Source organism: Tamandua tetradactyla, chromosome 4, assembly GCF_023851605.1.
Source record: "Tamandua tetradactyla isolate mTamTet1 chromosome 4, mTamTet1.pri, whole genome shotgun sequence".
Classification (NCBI taxonomy): domain Eukaryota; kingdom Metazoa; phylum Chordata; class Mammalia; order Pilosa; family Myrmecophagidae; genus Tamandua; species Tamandua tetradactyla.
In genome coordinates this window covers 185086084-185112603 of record NC_135330.1, presented here as the reverse complement: position 1 = coordinate 185112603, position 26520 = coordinate 185086084, and the positions used below count along the sequence as shown (strand labels likewise).

General features: G+C 37.2%; 1 protein-coding gene across 2 annotated transcripts in view; it reads right to left on the bottom strand.

Annotated features, from left to right (window-relative positions):
* The window catches only part of PARP4 (poly(ADP-ribose) polymerase family member 4), a 133954-nt gene that overhangs the window by 52646 nt on the left and 54788 nt on the right, over positions 1-26520 (bottom strand). For both annotated transcript variants that reach the window (XM_077158767.1, XM_077158766.1), the window contains exons 10-20: positions 22861-23021; positions 19467-19604; positions 18602-18697; positions 13195-13378; positions 12813-12969; positions 11389-11513; positions 8980-9111; positions 8168-8254; positions 4082-4246; positions 3590-3636; positions 3373-3451 (exon numbers count right to left, since the gene is read on the bottom strand). In XM_077158767.1, coding sequence (XP_077014882.1) covers positions 3373-3451; positions 3590-3636; positions 4082-4246; positions 8168-8254; positions 8980-9111; positions 11389-11513; positions 12813-12969; positions 13195-13378; positions 18602-18697; positions 19467-19604; positions 22861-23021 — 1371 coding nt within the window. The remainder of the gene's footprint in view (positions 1-3372; positions 3452-3589; positions 3637-4081; positions 4247-8167; positions 8255-8979; positions 9112-11388; positions 11514-12812; positions 12970-13194; positions 13379-18601; positions 18698-19466; positions 19605-22860; positions 23022-26520) is intronic.

Genomic DNA, 26520 nt, shown 5'->3' with positions numbered 1-26520 from the left:
ATTAAATGCCTAGACGCCAGCAAAAAATAATAAATCCACTAGGAAAATTGAAGATATGGCCCAGTCAAAGGAACAAACCAACAATTCAAATGACATACAGGAGCTGAAACAATTAATTCAGAATGTATGAACAGACATGGAAAACTTCATCAAAAACCAAATCAATGAATTGAGGGAGGATATAAAGAAGGGCAAGGAAAGAACAAAAAGAAGAAACTGAAAGTCTGAAAAAACAAATCACAGAACTTATGGGAATGAAAGACACAGTAGAAGAGATAAAAAAAACAATGGAAACCTACAATGGTAGATTTCGAGAGACAGAACATAGGAGTTCTGAACTGCAGGATGGAACATCTGAAATCCGACAAGAAACAGAAACTATAGGGAAAAAAATGGAAAAATATGAGCAGGGACTCAGGGAATTGAAAGACAATATGAAGCGCATGAATATATGTGTTGTGGGTGTCCCAGAAGGAGAAGAGAAGGGAAAAGGGGGAGAAAAACTAATAGAGGAAATTATCACTGAAAATTTCCTAACTCTTATGAAAGACTTAAAATGACAGATCCAAGAAGTGCAGCGTACCCCAAAGAGAATAGATCCAAATAGACATACTCCAAGACATTTAATAATCAGAATGTCAGAGGTCAAAGAGAAAGAGAGGATCTTGAAAGAAGCAAGAGAAAAGCAATCCATCACATACAGGGGAAGCCCAATAAGACTATGTGCAGCTCTCTCAGCAGAAACCATGGAGACGAGAAGACAGTGGGATAATAAATTTAAATTATTAAAAGAGAAAAACTGCCAACCAAGAATTCTATATCCAGCAAAATTGTCCTTCAAAAATGTGAGAGAAATTAAAACATTTTCAGACAAAAAATCACTGAGAGAATTTGTGACCAAGAGACCAGCTCTACAAGAAATACTTAAGGGAATACTAGAGACAGATACGAAGACAGAAGAGAGAGGTGTGGAGAAGAGTGTAGAAAGAAAGACTATGAGTAAAGGTAAAAAGAAGGAAAATTAGATATGACATATAAAATCTAAAAGGCAAAATAGTAGAAGAAAGTACTACCCATGCAGTAATAATACTGAATGTTAATGGTTAAACTCTCCAATCAAAAGACATAGTCTGGCAGAATGGATTAAAAAACAGGACCCATCTATATGCTGTCTCTACTCAAAGGACATGAGGACAAAGACACAAACGGACATTTGCACACCAATGTTTATAGCAGCATTATTTACAATTACCAAGAGATGGAAACAGCCAAAATGTCCATCAACAAACAGTTGACTAAACAAACTGTGACATTTACATAAGATGGAATATTATGCAGCTGTAAGACAGAATAAAGTTATGAAGTATGTAACAACATGAATGGACCTTAAGGACATTATGCTGAGTATGATTAGCCAGAAACAAAAGGACAAATACTGTATGGTCTCACTGATATGAACTGACATTAGTGGATAAACTTGGAATATTTCCTTGGTAACAGAGACCATCAGGAGATAGAAATAGGGCGAGATATTGGGTAATTGGAGCTAAAGGGATACAGATTGTGCAACAGGACTGAATATAAAAACTCAGAAAAGGACAGCACAATATTACCTAACTGTAATACAATTATGTTAAAACACTCAATGAAGCTGCATATGAGAATGATAGAGGGAGGAGGGCTGGGGGATAAATGAAATCACAAAGAAAGATAGATGATAAAGATTGAGATGGTGTAATCTAGGAATGCCTAGAGTATATAATGATAGTGACTAAATGTACAAATTTAAAAAATGTTTTTGCATGAGGAAGAACAAAAGAATGTCATTACTGCAGTGTGCTGAAAATAGATGGTACTTAATATTTAAAAATTTCAACTAATGTGTGAGACTAAAGCAAAAAATGTTCATTTGGTACAAATCTATACTTTGACTAGTGCATCTCCTAATATAACTTATGTAGATAGTTGATTGAACACCTTAAGTACATGGAACTTTGTATAGGACATGAGATTTTGTTGGTTTGTCCAGGTGATGCCCTGATGAATCCCAGAGTGATTTGATCAGTGAGTGGAAAAGTATTTGCAAAGCCCCCTTTAGGGAATGACGAGAACGGGGGAAACTCAACTTCCCCAAGTTGAATTCTTGATATTCTCACAAGCAGTGTGGACAACCAAAGCTATAGGCTGAGCCCCCAGTCTTGGGGTTTGTTCATATGAAACTTAACCCCACAGGGGATAGGTCAAGCCTACTTAAAATTAAGCCTAAGAGTCACCCCCAAGGAACCTCTTTTGTTGCTCAGATGTAGCCTCTCTCTCCAGCCAACACAGCAAGCAGACTCACCACCCTCCCCCTGTCTATGTGGGACATGACTACCAGGGGTGTGGATCTTCCTGGCAGCGTGGGATAGAAATCCCAGAATGAGCTGAGATTCAGCATCAAGGGAATGAGAAAAATTCTAGAATGAGCTGAGACCCAGCTTCAAGGGATTGAGAAAACCTTCTCGACCAAAAGGGGGAAGAGTGAAATGAGACAAAGTGTCAATGGCTGAGAGATTCCAAACAGAGTTGAGAGGTTATCCTGGAGGTTATTCTTATGCATTAAGCAGATATCACCTTGTTATCCAAGATGTAATGGAGAGGCTGAAGGGAACTGCCTGAAAATGTAGAGCTGTGTTCCAGTAGCCATGTTTCTTGATGATGATTGTATAATGATACAGCTTTCACAATGTGACTGTGTGATTGTGAAAACCCTGTGTCTGATGCTCCTTTTATCTACCTTGTCAACAGATGAGAGGAACATATGGAATAAAAATAAATAATAGGGGGAATAAATGTTAAAATAGATTTAGTTTGAAATGCTAGTGATCAATGAAAGGGATCAGCAAGGGGTATGGCCTGTAAAATTTTTTTTTCTGTTTGTTATATTTTTCTGTTATCTTCTTATTTCTTTTTCTGAATTGATGCTAATGTTCTGGGAAATGATCATGATGATGAATATGCAACTATGTGATGATATTGTGAATTGCTGAGTGTATGTGTTGGGAATGCTTGTTTCTTATAATTTTTTTAATTAATAAAATTTAAAAAAGAATAAAGAAAAAAAGATAATTTGTGAAACAGTTGAAATCAAGAGATAGTAAAACCTTCATTTAAAACTATAGAATAAAATATCAGAAGAAACATAAAATATTCTGCAGTGGTTCACTCTCTCTGGGGGCTGGTCAGGGGGACAGGCAGGGGCAAAGCAGGACTTGCTTCTTTTTAGAAGCTGCTGTTAGTATTAGTTGACCTTTTAAACCACATGCATGTATGGCTTTGATAAAATAAAATTAATTTTTAAATAAGAGTTTTGAAGTTAAAAGATTTACTAACCTTTTGTTTCAGTTTATGTGTATCACTAGAAATGAACCCAATCACGTATGGCATCTCAATAGACAGACTCAAGGCGAAGCTACAACAATGAAGAGAACACTGTCTAAGTGTAATTTCTACTTCATGCTTTTTCAAATAATTTTAAGTGAAAATTTAAATCATGATGGTAATGTCTACTGAATAATTAGTTGACAGATTTTATATTTTAGATACTAACCTCTGCTTTTTTCCTATTTCCCTTATACATATCTTCTCTACTGTATCCTGTTAAAAGAAAAAATATATATATATGTAAGAATTTATTAAGTTTCACAATAAGCTGAATGTAATCTAAGCAGGATCCCAACTCACAACCACAGCAATTCAGCTGGTTTCAGTTGATGAACATACAGAAACACACTCACTTCTAAAATACAACTGATATGGGGGATAATTTATGACCACTTTGACAAAGATTTTCAACTATATATGTATGTATGTACGTGTATACATACATACATACGGATATATATGTAAAATATATCCATATAATATAGAAAATACACATATATTCACACACCTTTTTATAAATATATCAGTAGTAAGAACTCTAGAAAGATAACCAGTTGTTATCTCTGTTCATTTTACAAACAGTACATGCCGTAAAGATTAGACTATTTTAGATACTTTTTTCCTCCTTACACGTCGATCCCAGGGAACGCCTACTAACCTGGATGCTCTCATTCAGGACTTTGTCCCGTTGCCAGGGCGCCACTGTGGCCGGCACGAAGAAGACAGCAACAGGACCCTCCATGCTGAGCTCAGTGATGTAGGTAATTTTGATAAGAACCTTAGCTTGAGGGGGTAAGTTTCCAACACTTACAGTAAAGACGTCCTGAAACAAACATTATTACTTAGCTTGCAACTTAAAAGCACATCCATTCTATGCTAGTTAATCATTCCTATCACATAAACTACTTGAATTACAATCCCACAATTCCTCCTCAGAAAATGGTAACAGAACCTACAAGACAAAGGTTGCCGGTGCATTCACCAGTTGTGGGGAGCACTGGAAATCTCTGGGAGGAGGGAGAGGCGCCTTTGTGCGAGCGTCACCTGTGCTCTCCCACACCAATGGCTTCCCATCTGCACTGACTGTGAGTACTGACCACAGCTGGCACATCTTAGCCTGACTTTAAAAATGATGCTAAAAAAAAACTAAGTAAACAAATGGAATTAGAGCATTCCTACGAGAGGAACAAAGGGCAGAGACAGCAAATGGCATTGTGTTTTGGGGAAATACAAATCGTTGTCAGGCTTTTTGGAGTATGAAGTGGGAGGAAGAAAATGGTGTGAGATGAGATTGAACCTTAGGCAGGGCTGAGTCTTCATGGGCCTTCCATGCCCCAGTAGTGAGTCAGGGGAAAAGCTGACAGCTACTACCTTAGACTAATGGCTACAGACAGGTGGTGACATGGGGCAGACTCCACAGATATTTAGTAGGAATATTTAACAGATGACTAACTGGATACGGGACCTGGAGGACAGACAAAGGAAGAAACGAAGAATGACTCCCAGATCTCTGGGTAAATGGTAAAACCACTGCTAGCCAAGAAGTACAGGAGGAAGAAGCAATTTGGAGGGGCAGATACTGAGATCAGTTTTAGACATAGTGCTTAATAAATTATATCTTATTTTTCTATATTTTATATTTAAGTATTTATTTTAATGAATATCCCATCCTGTTCATTTTAACCTGACTTTACAATATATTAAATGATTAATTTATGTACATACCAAAAGCAAACTAGTAAAAATTTGATTCTAGTAAATTACACAAGGATTCTTTATTATGCCTTAACCCAAGGAATCTTAGAGAAAAAAATTAAATTATCCTTAAAGAAGCAATAATATTGTTAGGGAACTTTCCCTAGCTATAGCAACTCAGATGCTTTTCTGCTTTCCTTTCCACTATCCAAAATTTGGCAGGGCAGCATCCTTGGATCATGCCCGATGTGTCACCATGCCAATGCAGAGTCTCCCACGGTAAATACCAGATGTCCTCTCCAGTTTAGACCTCTTTCTTGAGCTCCTGATCATACAGCCAGCTGCCCCAGGGACACTTGTCCACAATATCCCACCAATTCCTCACAGCACTTATCTCCTTCCAGCCCATTACCTCCACTCCCACACAGAATCTGCTCCTCTCAAACTGAAGCTTAGTGAAAGCCTTTGGTTACCTAAGCCAATACTGCTCAAGCATCATTCTAGACTCCTTCCTCACAGCGAAACATATCCCCCAATCTTTAACCAGTTGTACATTCTACCTCGTAGCATCTTTCACATCTGCTACATCCTGTCTCTTACCACTGTCACTCCCTTTCTTCAGGCCTCCTATACCACTTTCCTAGATTCCCACAGTAGTCATCTAGCTAGTCTCCCTGGCCCATGTTGTCCCTCAGGCTACTCCATCCAGCCTTTTCATAGCACCTGAAAGACAAGTTTTACCCATGGCGTACCAGCCAGGCCAAAATATTTACATTTTCCCAAAGACCTGGGCTGTTTCAGGTCATTTACAGCTTATGAATTCCATTTGTGTTCCATTTGTGTCCAGTGATCTTACTTCTTAGTTTACCTGAAGAATTCCTATTTATCAAGTGTTGTTGTCCCGGGGAAGGCTCCCCTGACCCATCAAAGCCGACAAATCCATTGCCTTGCTGTGCCATTATTACATTAAATACATGCCTCTAGTATTCCACATACCTCATACTTGTTGAGTTTGCTTTCCATACTAGACTGTGGACGCCATGTGGGATTATGTTATTTTTAAACCACTGGCATCTGGCATAGGTACTAATAATACTGGTTTAATTGTTGAATTGAAGAAAGGAGTAGTCAACCGTTTCAAAACTGCAGAGGGGTCATCTAGAATGACATGGAGCAGCTGTTGTTTTGGCATTTTGGAGATCACAGGAAATTGCAGTGGAGCATTTCAATGGCCTGGGGTGGGGGTGGAGGAGTCTTTGCAGTACATTGAGAAGTAAATGGCAAGTAAGAAAATAGTTAAGTCTTTTACTGAAGGGAAAGAGAAAATGAGATGTTCGGTTGAGAGGAGAAGCAGGAATAAAGAAAGACAGGGTTTGCTCTCCTTTTTAAGCTAGATAGACTGGATATACAGATGAAAGAAAATGGCTGATGGAGCAAGGACTAGGAAAAAATCATCCAAGACAGGGTAAAGAGTACAGAAGCAGGGATTAGCATTAGAAATTAGAAGGGAAGAAAGGAATGAGGAAACAGAAGATACCATTTTTAAGTTGGGGAGGAGGAAAGCTGAAGGAATTAATGATTTATAATTGTTTTCATTTGAAATAACAAGAGGGGTCACATTGATAATAATGGTAATAGAGATAGGGTTGCCAGTTTAAGGAGAATGACAAAGGAGTGAAATAGTTGGTGCTGAGAATGGAGCAAAGAATGGTGAAGAAAGGACTGTGGCAATCAGTGTGCAAAGAACAAGGGCACTGCAGTGAGGGGCTGCAGACAGCACGGCCGGTACAAGGGCCCTTCACAACAAGACATACTTCTCCCGACTTCCTCCACAGTTCTGAGATATTAGTCTGTACCCTTAATGTCTCTCTATAACATTCACCTCAATCCCTTGGATAACTAAGCCAGTTTCTGTCTTCTGATAATTACATTATCATTATAGGCACCAAATAGCAAAATACATTCTGGGAGACCCAAAGGCTTGGATTAGCAATGGCTCTGACCAGACTTTACCTATAGGCAACCGCATTTGTGGAGGCTGTTTCCTGTTGGATCATATTGCTAGGGAGATATGTTAGCATCATGGAAGAAAACTTCTAGAGCAACTCATTCATGACTATAACTTTATACCAATAAGTGTCAATCTCTCAAGTGAACCCCAGGCTTTTAAATGTGTACTTCATTCAGGGGTGGCACTATTAACGGATCAATAATTGTCAACTCATTGCTTATTCCCACCCTGCCAATGGATAGCTTCAATTTCAAAAATAATAAATGATCCCTTAAATCTATACTAATCATAAATATTATACACACCCATGCTAAGTATTAAATTTTCATGATACTGTGGCAATGTCCCATTCTCTGAGGTGATACCTGGAGCTTATGGACCCATCTTTAACAACAGCTAAAACATCTGTACTAGAGATACTGGAAAGAAACTGACTGGGTGCAATCTAGTACCAGCCAAAGGCACATTTAAGCATCTTACAGTTAAGGGAAACAATCTGGTGGATATAATTGTTCCTTCTTCCAGATTCTCACATAATATGTTATATATCAAAGCTAATACATGTGCTATAAATAAAAGCTAATAGTCCCAAAGCAAAGAACCTGGACCTATCTCAGTAATCAGCAGAAATATCCTCCTGGGTTATAATTTGATTAAAAATGGGTATATTTCTGAGCTTAGTTCCAGGAAAGCTTATCCTCTAACTATATCGCATTCTTTCATCAGAGGGTGAAAATTATGTAACTCAAATGTCTTCTTTTTCTTGTCATTTTTGGTAAACTCAGTTCCCCGTTAAAGAAACAGCTCTTCATAGCAGTGTGATAATAATTACACTATTTCCTCCCTTATTTAGACAAGACAGATAAATGGTCTGACTGGCTTGACTTCTTTTTCCTAAAAGCAAATGAAACTCCAGGGCCCCCAATACTGTAAACTGTCTTGACATCTGGTATGAACTGTACACTCGAATCGTTTTCCAACTTGGTTTTCCCTGTTTCAGTAAGCATGCTAGGCTAACGGATTAACTGCAAGTCATACAGGCACATCCTGATCCATCAAGTAAGCTCCATGGCCTTGACGGATGGCTTCCCGGTATTCTCGATGGGCTTCTTCCTTTTCTTTAATCTGGAAAAGATTAATTTTCATAATCCAAATCATGACTTCAGACTTAATAAGGAAAACTTCATTAATCCTTATTAAAACCCAAGCAAAAATGGAACACTAAGGGAACATATAAAGTGACCATCAAAAGGTATTTGTTCGATAAAAACTAGAAAGACCAATGAAAGAGAAGTCTCTTTGAATTGGGACCAAAAGATAAAGGGGGAAAACGTTTGACTGGGACTTTATCTTGAACAAGAAATAATAAATTAAGCTTATCTTAAATTTAATAAAACGTGGGTTATAATTGCAACTGTGGGCTAATTCTCAGTATAAATAAAGAGTGAATCAACTGTTATTTCTTTTGGTACAATTTTTCTTAAAAAATTGCAATAATCTTTATTTCAGTTTGACTTTTATTGAAGGGTGTGGAGGACTGGTTTTGCAAAAATATGTAAGGGCTTCACTGATTTTTCAACATGGATCTCTTATACTTCTGATATTGAAATCACTCTTTCTTGAAGTGCAGAGGCAAAGAATTAGTGAGGTGCTGACTAAAAATGACTGGACAGACAGAAAGAGAAACCAGCCAATCAGAAAGGGATGTTTGAGTGGAGACTAATTATATAAGTGAATGGTTCTTCAAAAGTATTTTTGTTTCATGAAAAGGTTCAGGTAATAAAGATTTGGGTGAGTGGGAAACTAACTTTGAAATCAAAGTGCAGTCACAATGAAAGTTCTCCCCTTACCTCTCCTACTATATGCTTTCCATTGATGAAAGCTTCAAAACCACACACAGCTGCCTTTTCATCCAAAGGAAAGATATATTTTGCTTCAATGGGTACATAACTCTGATTTGTATATGTCTGAAAAACAATGACCTAAAGAAGGAAAACAAAAACATATACTTTATGAAGCAATACGGAACAACATTTATAGGAGCAAATATTAATGACAACTATTATGTGTATTAGTTTTAAAATCCTTGAATTTTTTATCACATCCCTCAAATACAATTGCAATGTAGAGTCTATGTCTCATGATAATACATACTTGGACTGAAATTTAGGGAGCTCATTCATGCCCAACTGGAACATGAATCATTGAAGTATTACAAACACTTAGCAGAAGCAATGTAACTGCTGCTAAGCTGGCCAGCAAAAACAGCCCCATTTGTGTTGACCTTAATATCTCCTTAATATAATACATGCTGAGATACTATTTCAGAATAGTCCATCTATCCAAACTGTGTCTTGTGTCTTGGTATTTTCTCCTTGGAAATGCCTCTTTGGCTTTAACCTCTCTCTGCCACTCCTCCAGGTGCTTTTCTACTCTACACCTCATCTCTTCCTTCTTAGATGACTCCTGAATCAAGCCTTTCCCACTCCAATCTATCTTGCTGTCTCTATTGTTAATCTTCCTAAAAGAACAATTTCATACTTCACTCCCTTGCTCAAGAAAAGGTAGGAGTCTTTAAACATTTGAAAATTAAAACAAACAAACCCCCATGTGTAATAAACAATAAAATTTTTAAAATGTTGCAATAATAAGGCAACATTTTCATTTATCACCAATAATCCCTGACCTATTCCAAAATGTGTCCATAACTAAATTTATTCTAAGCTGGGCTTCCCCTAGCGTGTGGGGCACTAGACAAATTTTTTGTGGGCCCCCTGTCGAAATAAATAATTTATCTCTCCAAATCAGCATTCCAGCACCCTCCTTGAGGCTTAATCTCCAAACGGACACCTCATTGGCCAGTAGGAACACTGCTCCCAGTCACTATCTTCCTTGATCAAATGACTCAAACAGTTTCCCACACCTGAAGCTGCTCTGACCCTCTCCAGGAAATGCCCTTGGCCAAAGAGGAATTCCTCATAGTCATAACCCCTCCCCAAGGGCAGCCCACATCCAGTGACTGCTCTTTGAGGGGATACAATGCCAGGCCCCCTAGCCTCAGCTCAGAGCATCTCTGCAGGGCCATCCCAGCTTCAGAGCCACCTCTAAGCTTGTCTGAAGATTCCACTGTGTCTGTGCTGTTTCACCTTCCCCACTGCCAGGTATTGCCTTCCTCACCCCCTTCCAGTGTTGCTCCCGAGAGAAACAAACCTCCTGCCAGAAACAGCAACCTCTGCCATCCAGAGACTGCGTTCCAAGGAAGTGGACCTAAGATGCCTCCTAATAGGTTCTCTTCAGACTCTTCTCAACATGGTAGTCAGAGTGATCCCCCTGAAGATATCACTCCCCTGCCAAAAATCTGCTTAAGCCTTCCACTGCTCTAAGAGTTAAGCTATAGTCCTATGACCTTACATCAGCTGCATCCCACCACCACTTCTGTGATCCAATCCTGATACTCTTTTTCCTCCAGCCACAGGGGCCCCTTATGTCCCTCAACCACATCAGCTCACTTCCATCTCAGGGCCTTTGCACTGCTGTTTCCTCTGTCTAGAACAAGCATCCCCAGATATCACCAGATATTCACATGGATGAGCCCCCACCTCCTTCAGGTTTGTACTCAGATGACATCTTCAGTGACACCTTCTTTGGCCACCCTACTAATGTCACTTCCTCCTATATACTTTCTATCCTTTTTCAGGTTTGATTTTTCTTCTTAAGACCTCTTATGAACAAACATATGATATATTTACTTATTTTTCATGCTTATAGCCTATTTCCCAATAGAACATACGCTCTAGGAGGGCAGAGTTTATATCTTGTTCATTGATGTATGCTCAGAAGCCTAGAAAAGTGCCTGGCATAAAGTAGGTGCTCAATGAATTGTTCAATAAATGAATTTTAGAAAAGTATATATCTTGATTAGTTCATGTAACTACAACAATATTCTTTACTTACAGAGTCAGAATCTAGGATATAGGTTATGAGGGGCTGAGGTGGGGATAGGGTATAGGGAGTTAAGGCTGAAAATGTACAGAGTTCCTATGTGGAATTATGGAAATGTTTTGGTAATGGATGGTGGTGATGGCACATCACAAACACTGTGGATGTAATTAACAGCACTGGATTATATATCTGAATGTAGTTAAAAGGGGAAATGTTAGGTGGCATATATTATACTAGAATAAGAAGTTTTTTAAAAAATTAAAATTCACATGTATGATTTATGTCCATTTAGTTTATTATCATCACAAACAACATACCTGGGCTACAAAGTCTATTATTCTCCCTTTAATGTGAACATCCTCAAGAGGCACTGAATTCCCGGTGGTATCCTGTAGGCCAGCTTTGATGTTGCCAAAAGATTTGCTGTCTGGCAGCTGGTAATCTACATATTAAAAGTATTAACATTCACTTTTAAAAAATCCCTGCATGGTTTGCTTGGTTTTTTATTTCTATGCATTCTCCTTTCCTTTATATGTTATATTTTAGGACAAATGGACAAACAGCATTTTATGATTTTCAATGATAAATTCTGAAAAATGAACTCAAATATCAGATCATGAGAAAAAACAGAAGAAACGTTTTCAAAAGACACTTCTGCCTTTTTAATTTAGAGACTTTGGGGAGTCTTCTCAAAAAGCATAACTATACTTTTTGCTATTACTTGAAAGATTTAAACACACATATACAATTATACAAAAAGTGTTAAGTAAATGTAGCTTAAGCATGAACCTAGATATCTGTATTTCTGGCTTGAAATCTGGATTAGACAGTCACTATTATTTATTTTGCCACAAAACCATTTTTGGAACAACAAGAAACTACATAGACTTTCAATCCAAGGACTAAATCAAACTCCTAATAAGAGTATATTGAGAAACATTCAAGTACCATACTATATGGTACAAAAAAACAGACATAGTTAGATGTAGAAATACATTCTGCCTTGCCAGACATTTTATTTAGTGACTCCTGAGAAAAATTTGGAGTCATCTTCTTGAACATACATGAACTTATACATGTCTGACATAAAATAATTTTATCTCAGTTAAAAGGTAAATACGTTTTTATAATTGTTTTAATTCCCTATTAATATTAAAATAGGTTGGCTTTTTGCATTTTTTGAGAAGCTATTGTCCTCTCCTATATTTGTACTACAAATGACATATAAACCACACATTGTAATTAATGGACTACCCTCCCTTATCCCATTCAGTTCTGACAGCAACACCGTGAAGTAGATCTTGCTACATCACCTCACGAAAGAAGCTGAAGCTCAGAAAGATTATGCAGTTTTTCCAAAATTACAGAGCCTCATAAGTGCCAGGGTTTACAATCACACCCAAGCTTCTGGATTCTAAAACTGGGTCTTCTTTCTAGTCTACCAACTCATTTTACTTTTTGTACTCTGACATCTTAAAATAGTTCTGTGAGTTTTAGGATTGGCTCTTCTGACAAGGATAAGTAAAACTTTGGAGTCTTAATGAAGTATCATGAAATTTTGAGGTCACTTCACCTCTCTTAAGCATCCTGGTTTTAATTTGTACAAACTAAAAAAAGAAAATGAAATATTTAGGTATGGTGTCCTAGATATAGTTACTAAACATGAATATAAAGCCCACTGAAAATATTTTGAGTTCTAAAAAATTGTCACATAAAACCACATTCAAGAAAAGGATATTACCTGCAACCTCTGAAATATTTGAAAATGCAGGTCTGTCTTCCTCTAATTCAGTATTACCACCAGGATGAAAGTCCTTTATTGGATCTCCAGGAATGCAAAATTTAACAATATATTTCATTTTAATCTGATTAGTTTTATATACAACAAATTCATCGTCCTAGGATAGACAGAAATTATTAGGTTGTAAAATAAACCTTTATTGGCTGATGATGTCCTCCTAAAAGCACAGCTTTATGTTTGCAGATTTAGAAGAGATTGAATTCAGACAGTAGATCTTCAATATTTATTTAAATTTAAGCATAGTTATTAAAAAAGAGAAGCAAAAAAAAAATGAGGCTGTTCTTTGGGAATTCAGGAAACTGTTTGCCTTTGCTGTAAATACCTCAAAGTCCGTGATGACATCTGCTTTTTCTGAAACTCCATGCACACTGTCATAACCAGGTGGTGCTCCAGTCAGTGAAAAATCCTTTTTCTGTAAGTCTATACACTTCCCGAGGGCTACATCACAAATGACCAAGAGCCTAGTGCCCTCTGTCTCTCCTGGGTGTGAGTACTTTATACTTGTGCTGCATGGGAGAGGAAACATGTTCATATTTATAACTTATAATTAGATGTCAATTACAGTCTACCGTATATAACATTTTATTACATGTATATAGGACTTTTCTGGAGAGCATTTCACTTTTTACAGTTATTGAAACTTCTCTGAAGATTCAGTTTAGAACTTTATTAATTAACTTACTTAGAGTATTTATTTAACTAACACGATTTAACCCTTATATTATGTCAGGCAGTGCTCGAAATACTTTGCTCCCAGGGACATATAATTCGACTTATTACCCAAAAATCTTTATTAGATACTAAAATACATACATTTGGTTATAATGAACATCAGGATGTTGAAAGAGAAGGAAAAAAAATACCTCATTAATTAGGAAAAACTAGAAAAGCTCAGAAGGCACATTAAATACCAAATTAAAGGGAAACGCAGGCTTTGAATTCTCAGGAAGTCACTGAATCCAAATAGAAAAATATTATTTCAAATGGCACCCAAATGAGAGGCTTTGTTTGAACCTTCTCTGGAATCCGCAGTATAAAGCGTTTCTTGCTATCAGGAGTGACATGCTCAGACACAACTTTGGAAGCAACGATTTTAACACATCTTCCCCATAACATGTTATATACGAACATGCTTAAATCCTTCCCATCCCACCCCCAGTTTTTTGAGTACTGATTCAACTTCTTTACTTGTAAAACATCTATTTGGATTTTCTATTTCTTCTTGAGTATGTTTTGGTAATTTTGTGTTTCCAGGAATTTGCCTATTTCATCTAGATTGTTTAATTTGTTGGTGTGCAATAGTCCATAATACTCCTTATAATTCTTTTTCTCTAAGGTTGATGGTCAGCTCTCCACTTTCATTTTTTATTTTGTTATTTGCATCTTTTTTATTTTTCAGTTTAGCTACAGGTTTTGTCAATTTTATTGATCTTTTAAAAGAACCAACTTCTGGTTTCATTGATCCTATTATTTTCCTACCCTATTTCACTCATCTACACTCAAATCTTTGTTATTTCGTTCCTTCTACTAGTGGTGTGTTTAGTTTGGTCTTCCTTTTCTAGCTCCTTTCTAGCCCAGTATGGGAACGAAGGCTTGTAATTCTGTATAGCTTAATGTAATACCCATTAGGTTATTGCTTTGGGCTCTTTCTACTTCTTAATGGAGGCATTTACAGCTATGGATTTCCCGCTGAACACTGTTTTTGTTGCATCCCATAAGCCTTAGCACACTGTGTTTTTGTTTTCATTCCTCCTAATTTCCCTTGTGATTTCTTATTTGATTCATTTGTGGTTTAAGATTGTATTGCTTAATGAGTATAACCTGGTATTTCCCTGCGATTTTTGGGTACCTGTGTAACACCTAACTCTCAGAGTTGGAGTTTCGCAGCCCTGAAAGTCAGCATTGCTACATAGAACTGTTAAAGAGACCAAAAAAGAGATCAGGCTCTAATTCAAGATAAGAACTAAGCTGATCTGGTTGAGACTAAGATAAATCAGAATACAGCGTAAAGGATAACAGTGTCTATATTTTAGAACTTCACCTATTATATGACACCAAAGGAAGAGAGGTTTATTTTGTCAAAAACTAAATTTTCTATAGCACACAATTTAAGTCAACCTGTCCGGATAGTTCATTTAAACAATGCAAACACATGGAGCCCAGTATGGGAACGAAGGCTTGTAATTCTGTATAGCTTAATGTAATACCCAGATACATTCCAGAGATGTTGGCAGATAATTAAAAAGTTTAGGAAAAGTCCCTTAAAGGACTGAGAAAAAAATATGGAACTATTAAACTTTTCCACCTGGGAAATCCCTGATACTTTCTCAAACATTAGGGACTCAGAAGTTAATAGGCCAAGCCCTTGATCTTGAGGCTAGCCCTTATGAAACTTATTTCTGCAATGCAGAAGCTAAGTCTACCTGTAACTATGCTTAAGAGTTACTTCCAGAGAACCTCTTTTGTTTCTCAGATGTGGCCTCTCTCTTTCTGTAAGCCCAACTCTGCAAATAAAGTCATTGCCTTCCCCATTATGTGGGACATCCAGGGGTGTAAGTCTATTTGGCAATGTGGTACATGACTCCCAGTGATGAGCCTGGTCCTGGCACCGTAGGACTGACAAGGCCTTCCTGACCAAAATGGGGAAAAGAAGTGTAACAAAATAACATATCAGTGGCTAAGAGATTTCAAATAGAGTTGAGAAGCTATTTTGGAGGTTATACTTAGCCAAGCCTCAGCTAGATATTGCTAATTGCTATGGTTTGCCAAACCCCAACCAACATCGCTCCTTTGAACCCTAAAGAACAAACCCAGGTCTCTATCTGAGATCCTCCAAAAGTTGCATGCACTAAGTTTATTCTTCAGAAACGTAAAACTTTGAGATGTTTTTGAGACCAGATAAATCCTGAAACCCAGATGTGCCAGTATCTCCAAGAACATCAGCCAGTTCCATCCTACTATCCCATATTGTTGATACCCCTTTTCAACATGAAAAAAGTTAGAATGGGGGGTACAAGGGTGATCCTTGGCCCTTGGCTTTTCTTTTTTTTTATCATTCCGTTCTACATGTATAACTAGTAATTCACAATATCATCACATAGTTGCATATTCATCATCATGATCATTTCTTGGTAATTTGCATCTATTCAGAAAAAGAAATAAAAAGAAAACAGAAAAAAGTTCATACATACCATACCCCCCGTCCCTCCCCCTCACCGATCACTAGCATCTCACTCTAAATTCATTTTAACATTTGTTCCCCCTATTATTCATCTTTACTTCATATGTTTTACTCGTCTGTTGATAAGGTAGATAAAAGGAGCATCAGACACAACATTTTCACAATCACACAGTCAAACTGTGAAAGCTATATCATTATACAATTATCTTCAAGAAACATGGCTACTGGAACACAGATCCACATTTTCAAGCAGTTCCCTCCAGCCTCTCTACTACATCTTGACTAACAAGATGATATCTATTTAAAGCATAAGAATAATCTCCAGGAAAACCTCTCGACTCTGTCTGGAATCTCTCAGCCACTGACACTTTATTTTGTCTCATTTCACTCTTCTCCCTTTTGGTCGAGAAGGTTTTCTCGACCCCCTGATGCTGAGTCTCAGTTCCTTCTAGGGGTTTTCCCAATTCCTTGATGCTGTGTCTTAGCTCATTCTAGGATTTCTGTCCCACGTTGCCAGAAAGGTCCACACCCCTGGGAGTCATGTCCCATGTAGACAGGGGGAGGCTGGTGAGTTTGCTTGTTATGTTGGCCTTGGCTTTTCTTTACATAGCAATGCAGAACTATCGGCATCTTCTCCTTTCTCTTCTGGATTCTGCTGACTTCTAGCTTCTAGATATTCCCTGTGGCTTCTTCTGTATCCAATTTCCTTTGCTTATAATTATTTCAGCCATACTGGATTAAGGTCCACCTTCATTGTGTTTGGGCACAATTTAGTTAATAATATCTTGAAATCCCTATTTACAAATGGGTTCATATTCAGAGAGGCAAGAGTCACTCTCAATTAATATAGCATTTTTTTTTCCGGGTGGATGCATGGTCCAGGAATTGAACCCAGGTCTCCCACATGGAAGGCAAGTAACACAGCATTTTAACATACCTTTTGTGGGGGACATGATTCAATCCCCCAATAATGGATTTTCCAGTTTACTTCTGCAACTGATTTCTAATTTCATCCATTGTGATCAGAGAAGATACTTTGCATGACTTCAATATTTTAATATTTATTTAGACTTATTTTGTAGCCTAACGTGATCTATACTAAAAAATGCTCAATGTGTCCTCAAGAAGAATGCATACTTTTGTTGTTAGAGTGTTCCATATATGTCTGTTAGGTCTAGTTGGCTTCAAGTGCTGTTCAAGTGTTTCTTGCTATAGAGCTTCTGTTTTAGTTTGCTAGCTGCCGGAATGCAATATACCAGAAATGGAACAGCTTTTAACAAGGGGAATTTAATGAGTTGCTAGTTTACAGTTCTAAGGCCGAGAAAATGTCCCAATTAAAAACAAGTCTATAGAAATGACCAATCAAAGGCATCCAGGGAAAAATACCTTGGTTCAAGAAGGCCAATGAAGTTCAGGGTTTCTCTCTCAAGTGAGATAGCACATGGCGAACACAGTCAGGGCTTCTCTCTCGGCTGGAAGGGCACATGGCGAATACAGTGTCATCAGCTAGCTTTCTATCCTGGCTTCCGGTTTCATGAAGCTCCCCGGGAGGCATTTTCCTTCATCTCCAAAGGTCACTGGCTGGTGGACTCTGCTTCTCATGGCTATGTCATTCTGCTCTCTCTGAATCTCTCATTCTCCAAAATGTTTCCTCTTTTATAGGACTTCAGAAAGTAATCAAGACCCACTCAAATGGGTGGAGACATGTCATCCCCTAATCCAGTTTAACAACCATTCTTAACTAAATCACATCAACCAGGGAGATGATCTCATTACAGTTTCAAATATACAGTATTGAATAGAGATTATTCTACCTTTATGAAATGGGATTTATATTAAAACATGGCTTTTCTTAGGGGGCATACTTCCTTTCAAACCAGCACAGCTTCTCTCTAGTTATTTTATCCATTATTGAAAGTGGGGTATTGAAGTCTCCAATTATTATTATGAAACTGTCTATTTCTCCCTTCAATTCTGTCAATGTTTCCTTCATATTTTGGGGGTTCTGTTGTTTATTTGATGTTCATATGTTTATAACTGCTATATTTACTTGATAAAGTGGCTCTTTTTCAATATATAAAGACGTTTTTGGTCTCTTGTAACAATTTATGACTTCGAATCTATTTTGCTGATATTAGTATAGCCACCCCAGCTCTTTTTAAATTATTATTTGCATGGAATATTTTTTTCACCCTTTAACTTTCAATGAATTGTATCTTTGGATCTAAAATGAGTCAGTCTCTCATAGATGGCATATAGTTGGCTAATTTTTAAAAACATCAATTCTGCCAGTATCTCTTAATTGGTGAGTAGTACTTCATTTAAATTTAAAGTAATTTCTAATAGGCAAGGAATTTAAATGTAATTTTCCCGAATGTTCACCACAGGAGTTGTGCTTTTGTGCTTCAACAATTTACCGAGAAAACTGGTTGCTTTCAATGTTCTGTTTCTTGGGTAAAAAACTTGCACAGAAACAAAAACAGAAAACACGTAACCAGTTCTTTGGAGACGGGTGTGAGTAATATGATTAAGGATAAAACATACTAACCTGAGTGAATCACTGAAATATATCCCATTCCCAAGATTTCCAATATCTGTTCTACTCACACCATGATCTTCAGCTACTTTGGGTAAAAGCAACCCTCTGAAAAGAAAAGGGCATTATAATGACTTACTAGAAAATAGAATACTGTTATTACAGCTTCATAATTCCAGCAAAGACAGGTGCTATTTTTTCCTTTTATTTATTTATTTGTTTGTGTTTTTGACAGGTGCTATTTTAAAAGCGTGAAATGAAAAGGAAAAAATGCATTTCAAAGTAATCCCACAGAGAAAGTACTATTAAAATGTAAGAAGCTATGGTTGGGTTTCACATCACCAAGTTGACCAGCTGTGGGTTGCTGGTCATTTTTGTCCCGCCTCTGGATTCTGCCTACTTCAGGCCAAGGCCCTCTGTGCTCAGTAGAACAGTGCTTTGGCCTAATGCTGACTACATTTCTCCTTACTCAAGAACTTAGGTGGACTTCAAAGAACTCTCTGCAATCAAACTGAACCATGTCATCTCTGGAAAGGTGGGTAAAGGGAGAACCTCTGCTTTTCATTATTTAACACCAATTGTTTGCAGTTTGTTTTATGACATTGGATTAATTTTGTAAAATGGCTTTTGAGTTTTGGTCCTACTTAGAAAGGCCCATCCTACTCGAAGATGATTTAAAAAATTCTCTACCATTTTTCATTGAGTACTTTTATGGTTTCATTTATAATACATAAACCTTAGTTCCATCTAGAGTTTATTTAAGTATGAGGAACAAGCTAAGCGTTCAACTTTTTTTTTCTCCATTTATTCCCAATACATAATATTGAAAGAATTATTTTTTTCCACAGAGATGAAAATAAAGATAGCCATCTCTTACCGGGTTAGGATTCCTACAATGTTTCGTACAGAAGATCCGTGCAAAAGGGATTTCACGTTGCCTAGTTTGCTTAAAAACTCTGTGGCTTCATTCACTTTGCCAACTCTAAATATCTGTAAGATGTCCACTGGACTTTTCCTGGAAAAATTAGCAGAAAACCCTCAAGATTACAGATTTAGAAGAAAGAGAAAAAAAAATCATTTTTAGCAACAGAAAACTCAAAATGACTCAAATGATCACTATTAAGGAACAGATTAACTAAATGGCAACATGGTATGCCTTGGATATAGTATATAGCCATTAAAAACCACATTCTTAAAAAACATAGGTCAACCACAACAACAAAACAAACAAAAATAAAGGTCATGAAATAAAGATCACAGAAAAACATTAATTTTGTCTAAATATAATATGCAGAATTAATATATATACATAGCAATATATACATAAATATAACAATAATATACATAAATGGAAAAATATTGTGTAGGTTCATCTGTTCATTCATTCTTTCATTTAACAAACATTCCCTGTGTGAGGTATTCTACCAGGCATTAGAAATAAGATAGCATGATCTTTGGCTTCATGGAACTTACATTCTAATGAGAGAGACAAAAGTTAAGAAATTAACAAACACCTTATTTAAAGTGCTATCAGGAAACAACCAGGTTCAGTGAGGGTAGTGAAAGAAGGCTTGTTCTTGGAGGGGACATTTATTGGAATATGGCATGACACAACTTATATCTTAAGACCTTACTTGCTGCTATGGGGAAATGAATTGGATGGGTAGGGGTGGAAAAGACCATTGGAAAAGGAAGTTTCATGGAGTCAAAATCTAGAATATCAGTTATCAGGGGATGGAGTGGGGATAAGGAATGGGAAGTTAAGACTTAAAATGTATAGGTCTCCTAGCTGGAACAGTGGAAACGTTTTCCTAGTGGATGGTGGTGATGGTAGCTCAACTTTATGAATCATAAGTAACAGCACTGAAACATATAACTGAATGTAGTTAAAAGGGGAAATATTAGGTTATATATATGGCAACAGAAAAATTTTTTTTAAAAAAATCCAAGGAATTGCACTACACAAATAGTGAATTTTGAGTTAAGCCATGGACTACAGTTAATGGTGAAACTATGAAAATGTACTTTCATCAGTTGTAACAAATGTTTCAATTGTACCAAACGTTAATAGAGTGGTATATGGAAATCCTGTATTTCAGGCATGATTGCTCTGTAAACCCACTTCTCTAATAAAGGGCAAACAAAATAAAGGATGTTATTGCAGGAGTTGTTGAGATAACCGAGGTCTGGATTCAAGACAGCAGCAGTATAAATTGAAAGAAGCCAACAGTAACAGAGATTTTGGATGCAGAATCAACAGACTTGATGATGTAGGGTTGAGGATGGGGAGCATCAGTCTTGGGTACTGGGTGGACAACCATGCAGTAACTAAGATGAGGAAGCATGGAAAAGATGGGGTGGAGAGATAACCACTGAGGGAAAGAACTGTGGAGTAAGGAAGGGTTACAAGAGCCGATCGTGCTTGTCCCAAGTCCCTGTTCAAGGCTAACACATAGGCAGCTTGAAATTAGCTACAGTAGGAGCATTTACACCACAGAAATCAGCAAACATTACAAATCAGGACTTTTATTTCAAAGAGCTGTCTACCAGCACACCATTAGGAGAGGGGAGGAATAAAAAATTCAATTTGTGATGTGTTCTAGACCAAAACAACAGCAACGATTATGTTAACTCTGGATTATCCCCGGATGGTGAGATTTTGGGTTATTTTTAACTTTTTTTACATGGGCACACACCAGGAATCGAACCCAAGTCTCCGGCATGGCAGGTGAGAACTCTGCCACTGAGCTACCATCGCCCACCCTATTTTTAACTTTTATCTTCATATGTTTATGTATTCCTTAATTTTCAGCAAAGAACATGAATAATTTTTAATGAAAGAAAATCAGTATTAGTGAAATGAAATAGAAAACAACTTAATTTTTCACAGCATAGGATGTTCCCCAGGGAGAGACCCACTTTTCTGATATGACTACTTTAATACTTGGGTGGTGGGTGAGATCTCCAAGGGCTTGCTTAAGTTACATTAGAGAGTTTCTGAACTACAGGTCCTCTCCCTCAGGGCTTGAAGATATAGCTCTGCCTTCCCTCCAACTCCCTGGTGAAATCCATTTATTCTCCTTCCGATTTCTACCTTCATTGTCACTGGTCCTTTAGTACTAGATCCCAGCAGATACCTGGGGGGAGGTAAGGAGATATCAAAAGAACTTGATAATATATAAAAGCAAAATCTGGAAAAGGTCTGTGAGAATGGGTTCTGAGGATGATTGACCAACAAAGGCAGGACATAATTTTAGACAGATGTGGGTCTGACCACCAAGGAGGAATGGCTGGGTGTGGTTCTAGTGAGGTACTAGAAGACAAGCTTTCAAAACAATAACAATCATGACAACAATAAAACCCACACACAGTCCTGATTTGTAGCATTTGTTGAATTCCATGATGTACATACTCCCACCATAGTGGATTTCAATGGTTTAACAAGCAGTTTTCAAAGTTCCTAAAAATTTGACATTTGTTTCTTGCAAAGCTGATCCAAGCTGACTCCAGTAAACCACTGTTGGTTCTAAGGAGTATGAGAGGGTAATGAAGGTTAAACCAGAGATGCCACAACTGCCCAGGAGAAAGACTTCAGGAATAGAATGAAAGATTAAATCAATGAAAGTCTGTTCCACCCTCTAGAATAATCAACAGAATTAGTTTCTGAATTGTGAAGCTGAGTTCAGACTATGGGCCAAGGTCACTCTGCAGAGAGGTACTAACAACTATGGAGGGCTTATCTGAGCAGCTGACCTATTGATGTTTGACGTTATCTTTGCTGCCAGGTGCTGTAGAATGCAGATGAGCACAAGAAGGCAGATAAGCACAGCTCATGAGGAAATAGATGGAGTTGGCATTTAGAGATGCCACATTTTCATGGCATATTTTCCAGGATTCAACCTCACGTTTTCATATTTTCTTTTAGAAGATGCTACACACATATTTTTGCAATTAAAAATTTTTAAGTGGATTTTTCCTAGTGATAACCTTCAGTATAAAAGCTCAAACATCCTTTCATTTTTAAAATTTAATTTAATTCTCAGCAAGATAGGATAAACTTGAAGAGTGGAATAATAGGGGGTATTTTCAAGCATTGAGTACTGCCCCAGGCCCTGTTATAAACACAGAAGAAAGTAATTTGTCATCACAACATAATGAATCTTGCTATTGAAGAGTACCTTATCTAAGTAATTATGATGACCCAGCTCTTTAACAGAATCTGAAACGGCATTACCTAAAAATATGTCTTAAGCTATTTCCTTCATGCTTACCTGTGATTATTTTGCAATATCTGCTCTTTAACACTAAAAAATTCTTCAGTGTTCTGTTCAACATGCTCAATTTTGCATCTTAAAGCTCGGTATTTGGCAAGAGATGGTGGATTGGGTTTGGACAAATTAGTTTCACAGACATTAACCATGTCTCTTATTAGCTGTGGATGGAAATGATACATATAAGTTAGAATCACCACATATCAAAATTAATATTACATTTACACTTTCTCAAAAGTTTGGAATAATAAAGCTTTGGATCAATATCTCCCTGTACCATTAGTGCCACACTCAAGTTAACAGTTGCCTCGGTGATTCCACGATATAATAATAATATTGTTATATATTAATAAAGCACATCAATACTAATGAAGTGCTTTTTAAAAAATAATCAAGTGCTTTAATTTCATTTCACCCTCACCATGACACTGATAATAAGGTAGGTCTTATTATCTTTATTGTACAGATGAGGAAAGTGAGTATTTGAAAAGTTTTATCAGTTGCTCAAGAACCCTTGGTTAGGAAGGGAAGAAGACTAATCTGGAACTCAGATCATTAGACTTTAAGCCCAGTTCTGTATAACAAAAAAATTCATTCTTCATATTCTGTATGCCAGGCATTGTATTAGGTTTGAAAGACTGAAAGATGAAAAAGATGCAAATCCTTTTTTTGAAGGGGAAACCATGCATATCATAATATATTTTTAAGTATTGGAGCTTGGATGGTCTTAATTACACTTATTCTATGGATTTGGGGTTGAAACATAGTAGAGACTAAAGAGACATTGAAGGAGAGTACCAGCCTTTCTGTTCCCAAGTTGAAAGCTCCACACATTGTTATGACTGTGGAGTAAGGAGAGCTTTTCCCACTCTAACTCAAAATCCATTAGCTTTAAAATCAAAGATCAGTGTATTATTTTTTGCATTTTTTTTACTTAATTTTTGTAAAAAGTATAACAAAACATTCTTAACATATGATCATTCCATTCTACATATATAATCAGCAATTCACAATATCATCACATAGTTGTATATTCATCATCATGATCATTTCTTAGAACATTTGCATCAATTCAGAAAAAGAAATAAAAAGACAACAGAAAAAAATTCATACATACCATACACCTTACCCCTCCCTTTCGTTGACCACCAGCATTTCAATCTACTAAATTTAACATTTGTTCTCCCTATTATTTATTTTTATTTCATATGTTTTACTTGTCTGTTGATAGGGTAGATAAAAGAAGCATCAGACACAAGGTTTTCACAATCACACAGCCACATTGTGAAAGCTATATCATTATACAATCATCATCAAGAAATATGGTTACTAGAACACAGCTCTACATTTTCAGGCAATTCCCTCCAGCCTCTCCATTACATCTTGACTAACAAGGTAGTATTTATTTAATGCATAAGAATAACCTCCAGGATAACCTCTCAACTCTGTTTGGAATCTCTTAGCCATTGACACTTTATTTTTTCTCATTTCACTCTTCTCCCTTTTGGTCGAGAAGGTTTTCTCAATCCCTTGATGCTGAGTCTCAGCTCATTCTAGGATTTCTGTCCCATGTTGCCAGGAAGGTCCACACCCCTGGGAGTCATGTCCCATGTAGACAAGGGGAGGGCAGTGAGTTTGCGTGTTGTGTTGGCTGGAGAGAGAGGCCACATCTGAGCAACAAAAGAGGTTCTTTTTGGGGGGGTGACTCTTAGGCCTAATTTTAAGTAGGCTTGATCTATCCTTCGCAGGGTTAAGTTTCATATGAACAAACCCCAAGACTGGGGACTCAGCATATTGCTTTGGTTGTCCCCACTGTTTGTGAGAATATCAAGAATTCTCCACCTGGGGAAGTTGAATTTTCCCCCTTCCTCGCCATTCCCCCAAGGGGACTTTGCATATACTTTGTTACTCACTGTAAAGATCAGTGTATTTACTACATAGAAGTAAAAAACCTCTTCATGGTAGAAACAAGTAAAGCCAACCAACTACAACACAAAGACTCACCATAAGCAAAGTAAAAAGTCAAATAAACTGGGGAAAATATTTACAAGTCATATCAGATGAAGATCCCTATCTTAGTAAAAGCTCCTAAAACTCATAAAGAAAAATATCAAAATCCAAAAGAAAATCAAGCAAGGGACATGAACAAACAGTTCAATAAAAAGAAAACTCAGATGTCTCTCACATATTTGGAATTATGTTCAACCTTATCACACTGAGAAACCATTTCTCATTCATAAGATTGACAAAAGCAAAAAAGTTTGACAAATATACTGTTGGCAAGACTACAGGAAACAGGAATTCCCATTTATCGAGAGTGGGAGGGCAAAGATGTACAAGTGAGGGAATCAGACAATAGCTATCAAAAATTACATCTGCATTTAGGTCCCCACCCTGATGAAGATGGTAGAATGAGATGCTTCAGGGCACTGCCCCAGAGAAAAGCTTTGCACAACCAGCAAGAACTGGCAGAAACATCATTCTCAAAGCTCCAGGAAACAGTTAAAGGACCTCAGTAAGAAGGCTGAATCAAGAAAAAAGACCACTTAAAAGTGACAGAATCTCCTAGTGCCCTGGCTGGCCCTTCCCCTGTTCCCTTACTGGTTTGGCACAGAGCCAGCACATGCTCCCAGTGTGGCTCCCTGGCCCCAGGTCTGGAAGGAGCAGGGCCACCCTCAGGCATACACACTAAAATATCAAAATGTCTGAGTTTCATCAGAAGATGAGAAAATATATGAAGAAACAAAATGTGATAGACTAGACAAAGGAGAAGATTAAAACATTAGAAAGAATCAGTGAGGAGAACCAGATTTGGGATATATCAGAATAAGACTTTTTAAAAATGGTCCCAAATATGCTCAAAGAACAACAAATAAAAACAACAGCAACAACAACAACAACAAAACATGGACAAAGAACTAAAGAAAATCAGAAAAATGATACATGACCACAAAGAGAATATCGATATTGTGGAAAGAAACCAAACAGAGCTGAAGACCACAGTGACAGAAACTAAAAACTCCATATAGAGGTTCAATAGATTGGAGCTGGCAGAAGAAAGAATTAGCAAAGATAAAACAACTGAAATCATACAGTCTGAGGAACAGAAAGAGTAAAGCAGGGAGAAAAGTGAACAGAGACTGAGGAACCTGTGGGACACAACCAAACATACCAATATATACATCATGGGAGTTGTAGAAGGAAAAGAAAGAGAAAAAAGAGGAAAGAGAAAAAGAAATGATGGCTGAAAACTTCCCAAATTTAATGAAAGACATGAATATACACACCCAAGACGCTCACTGAACTCCAAACAGGAAAAACCCATATTGACACATGCCACAGCATATTACAATCATATTGTCAAATGCCACTGATAAAGAGAGAATTCTGAAAGCTGCAGGAGAGAAGCAACATGTCACGTATTAGGGAGCTTCAATGAGACTGAGTCTGTTTCTCTTCAGGAATCAGAGAGGAAGGAAGGCAGTGGGAAGACCCACGTCAAGTGCTGAAAACACTTTACAAGAATTCTATATGCAGCAAAACTGTCCTTCAAAACTGGAGAGAAAAAATAAATTAAAAATGAAAACAAACAAACAAAACAAAATACAAAGCTGAAGGACAGATTAAGACATTCCCAGATAAACAAATGCTATGGGACTT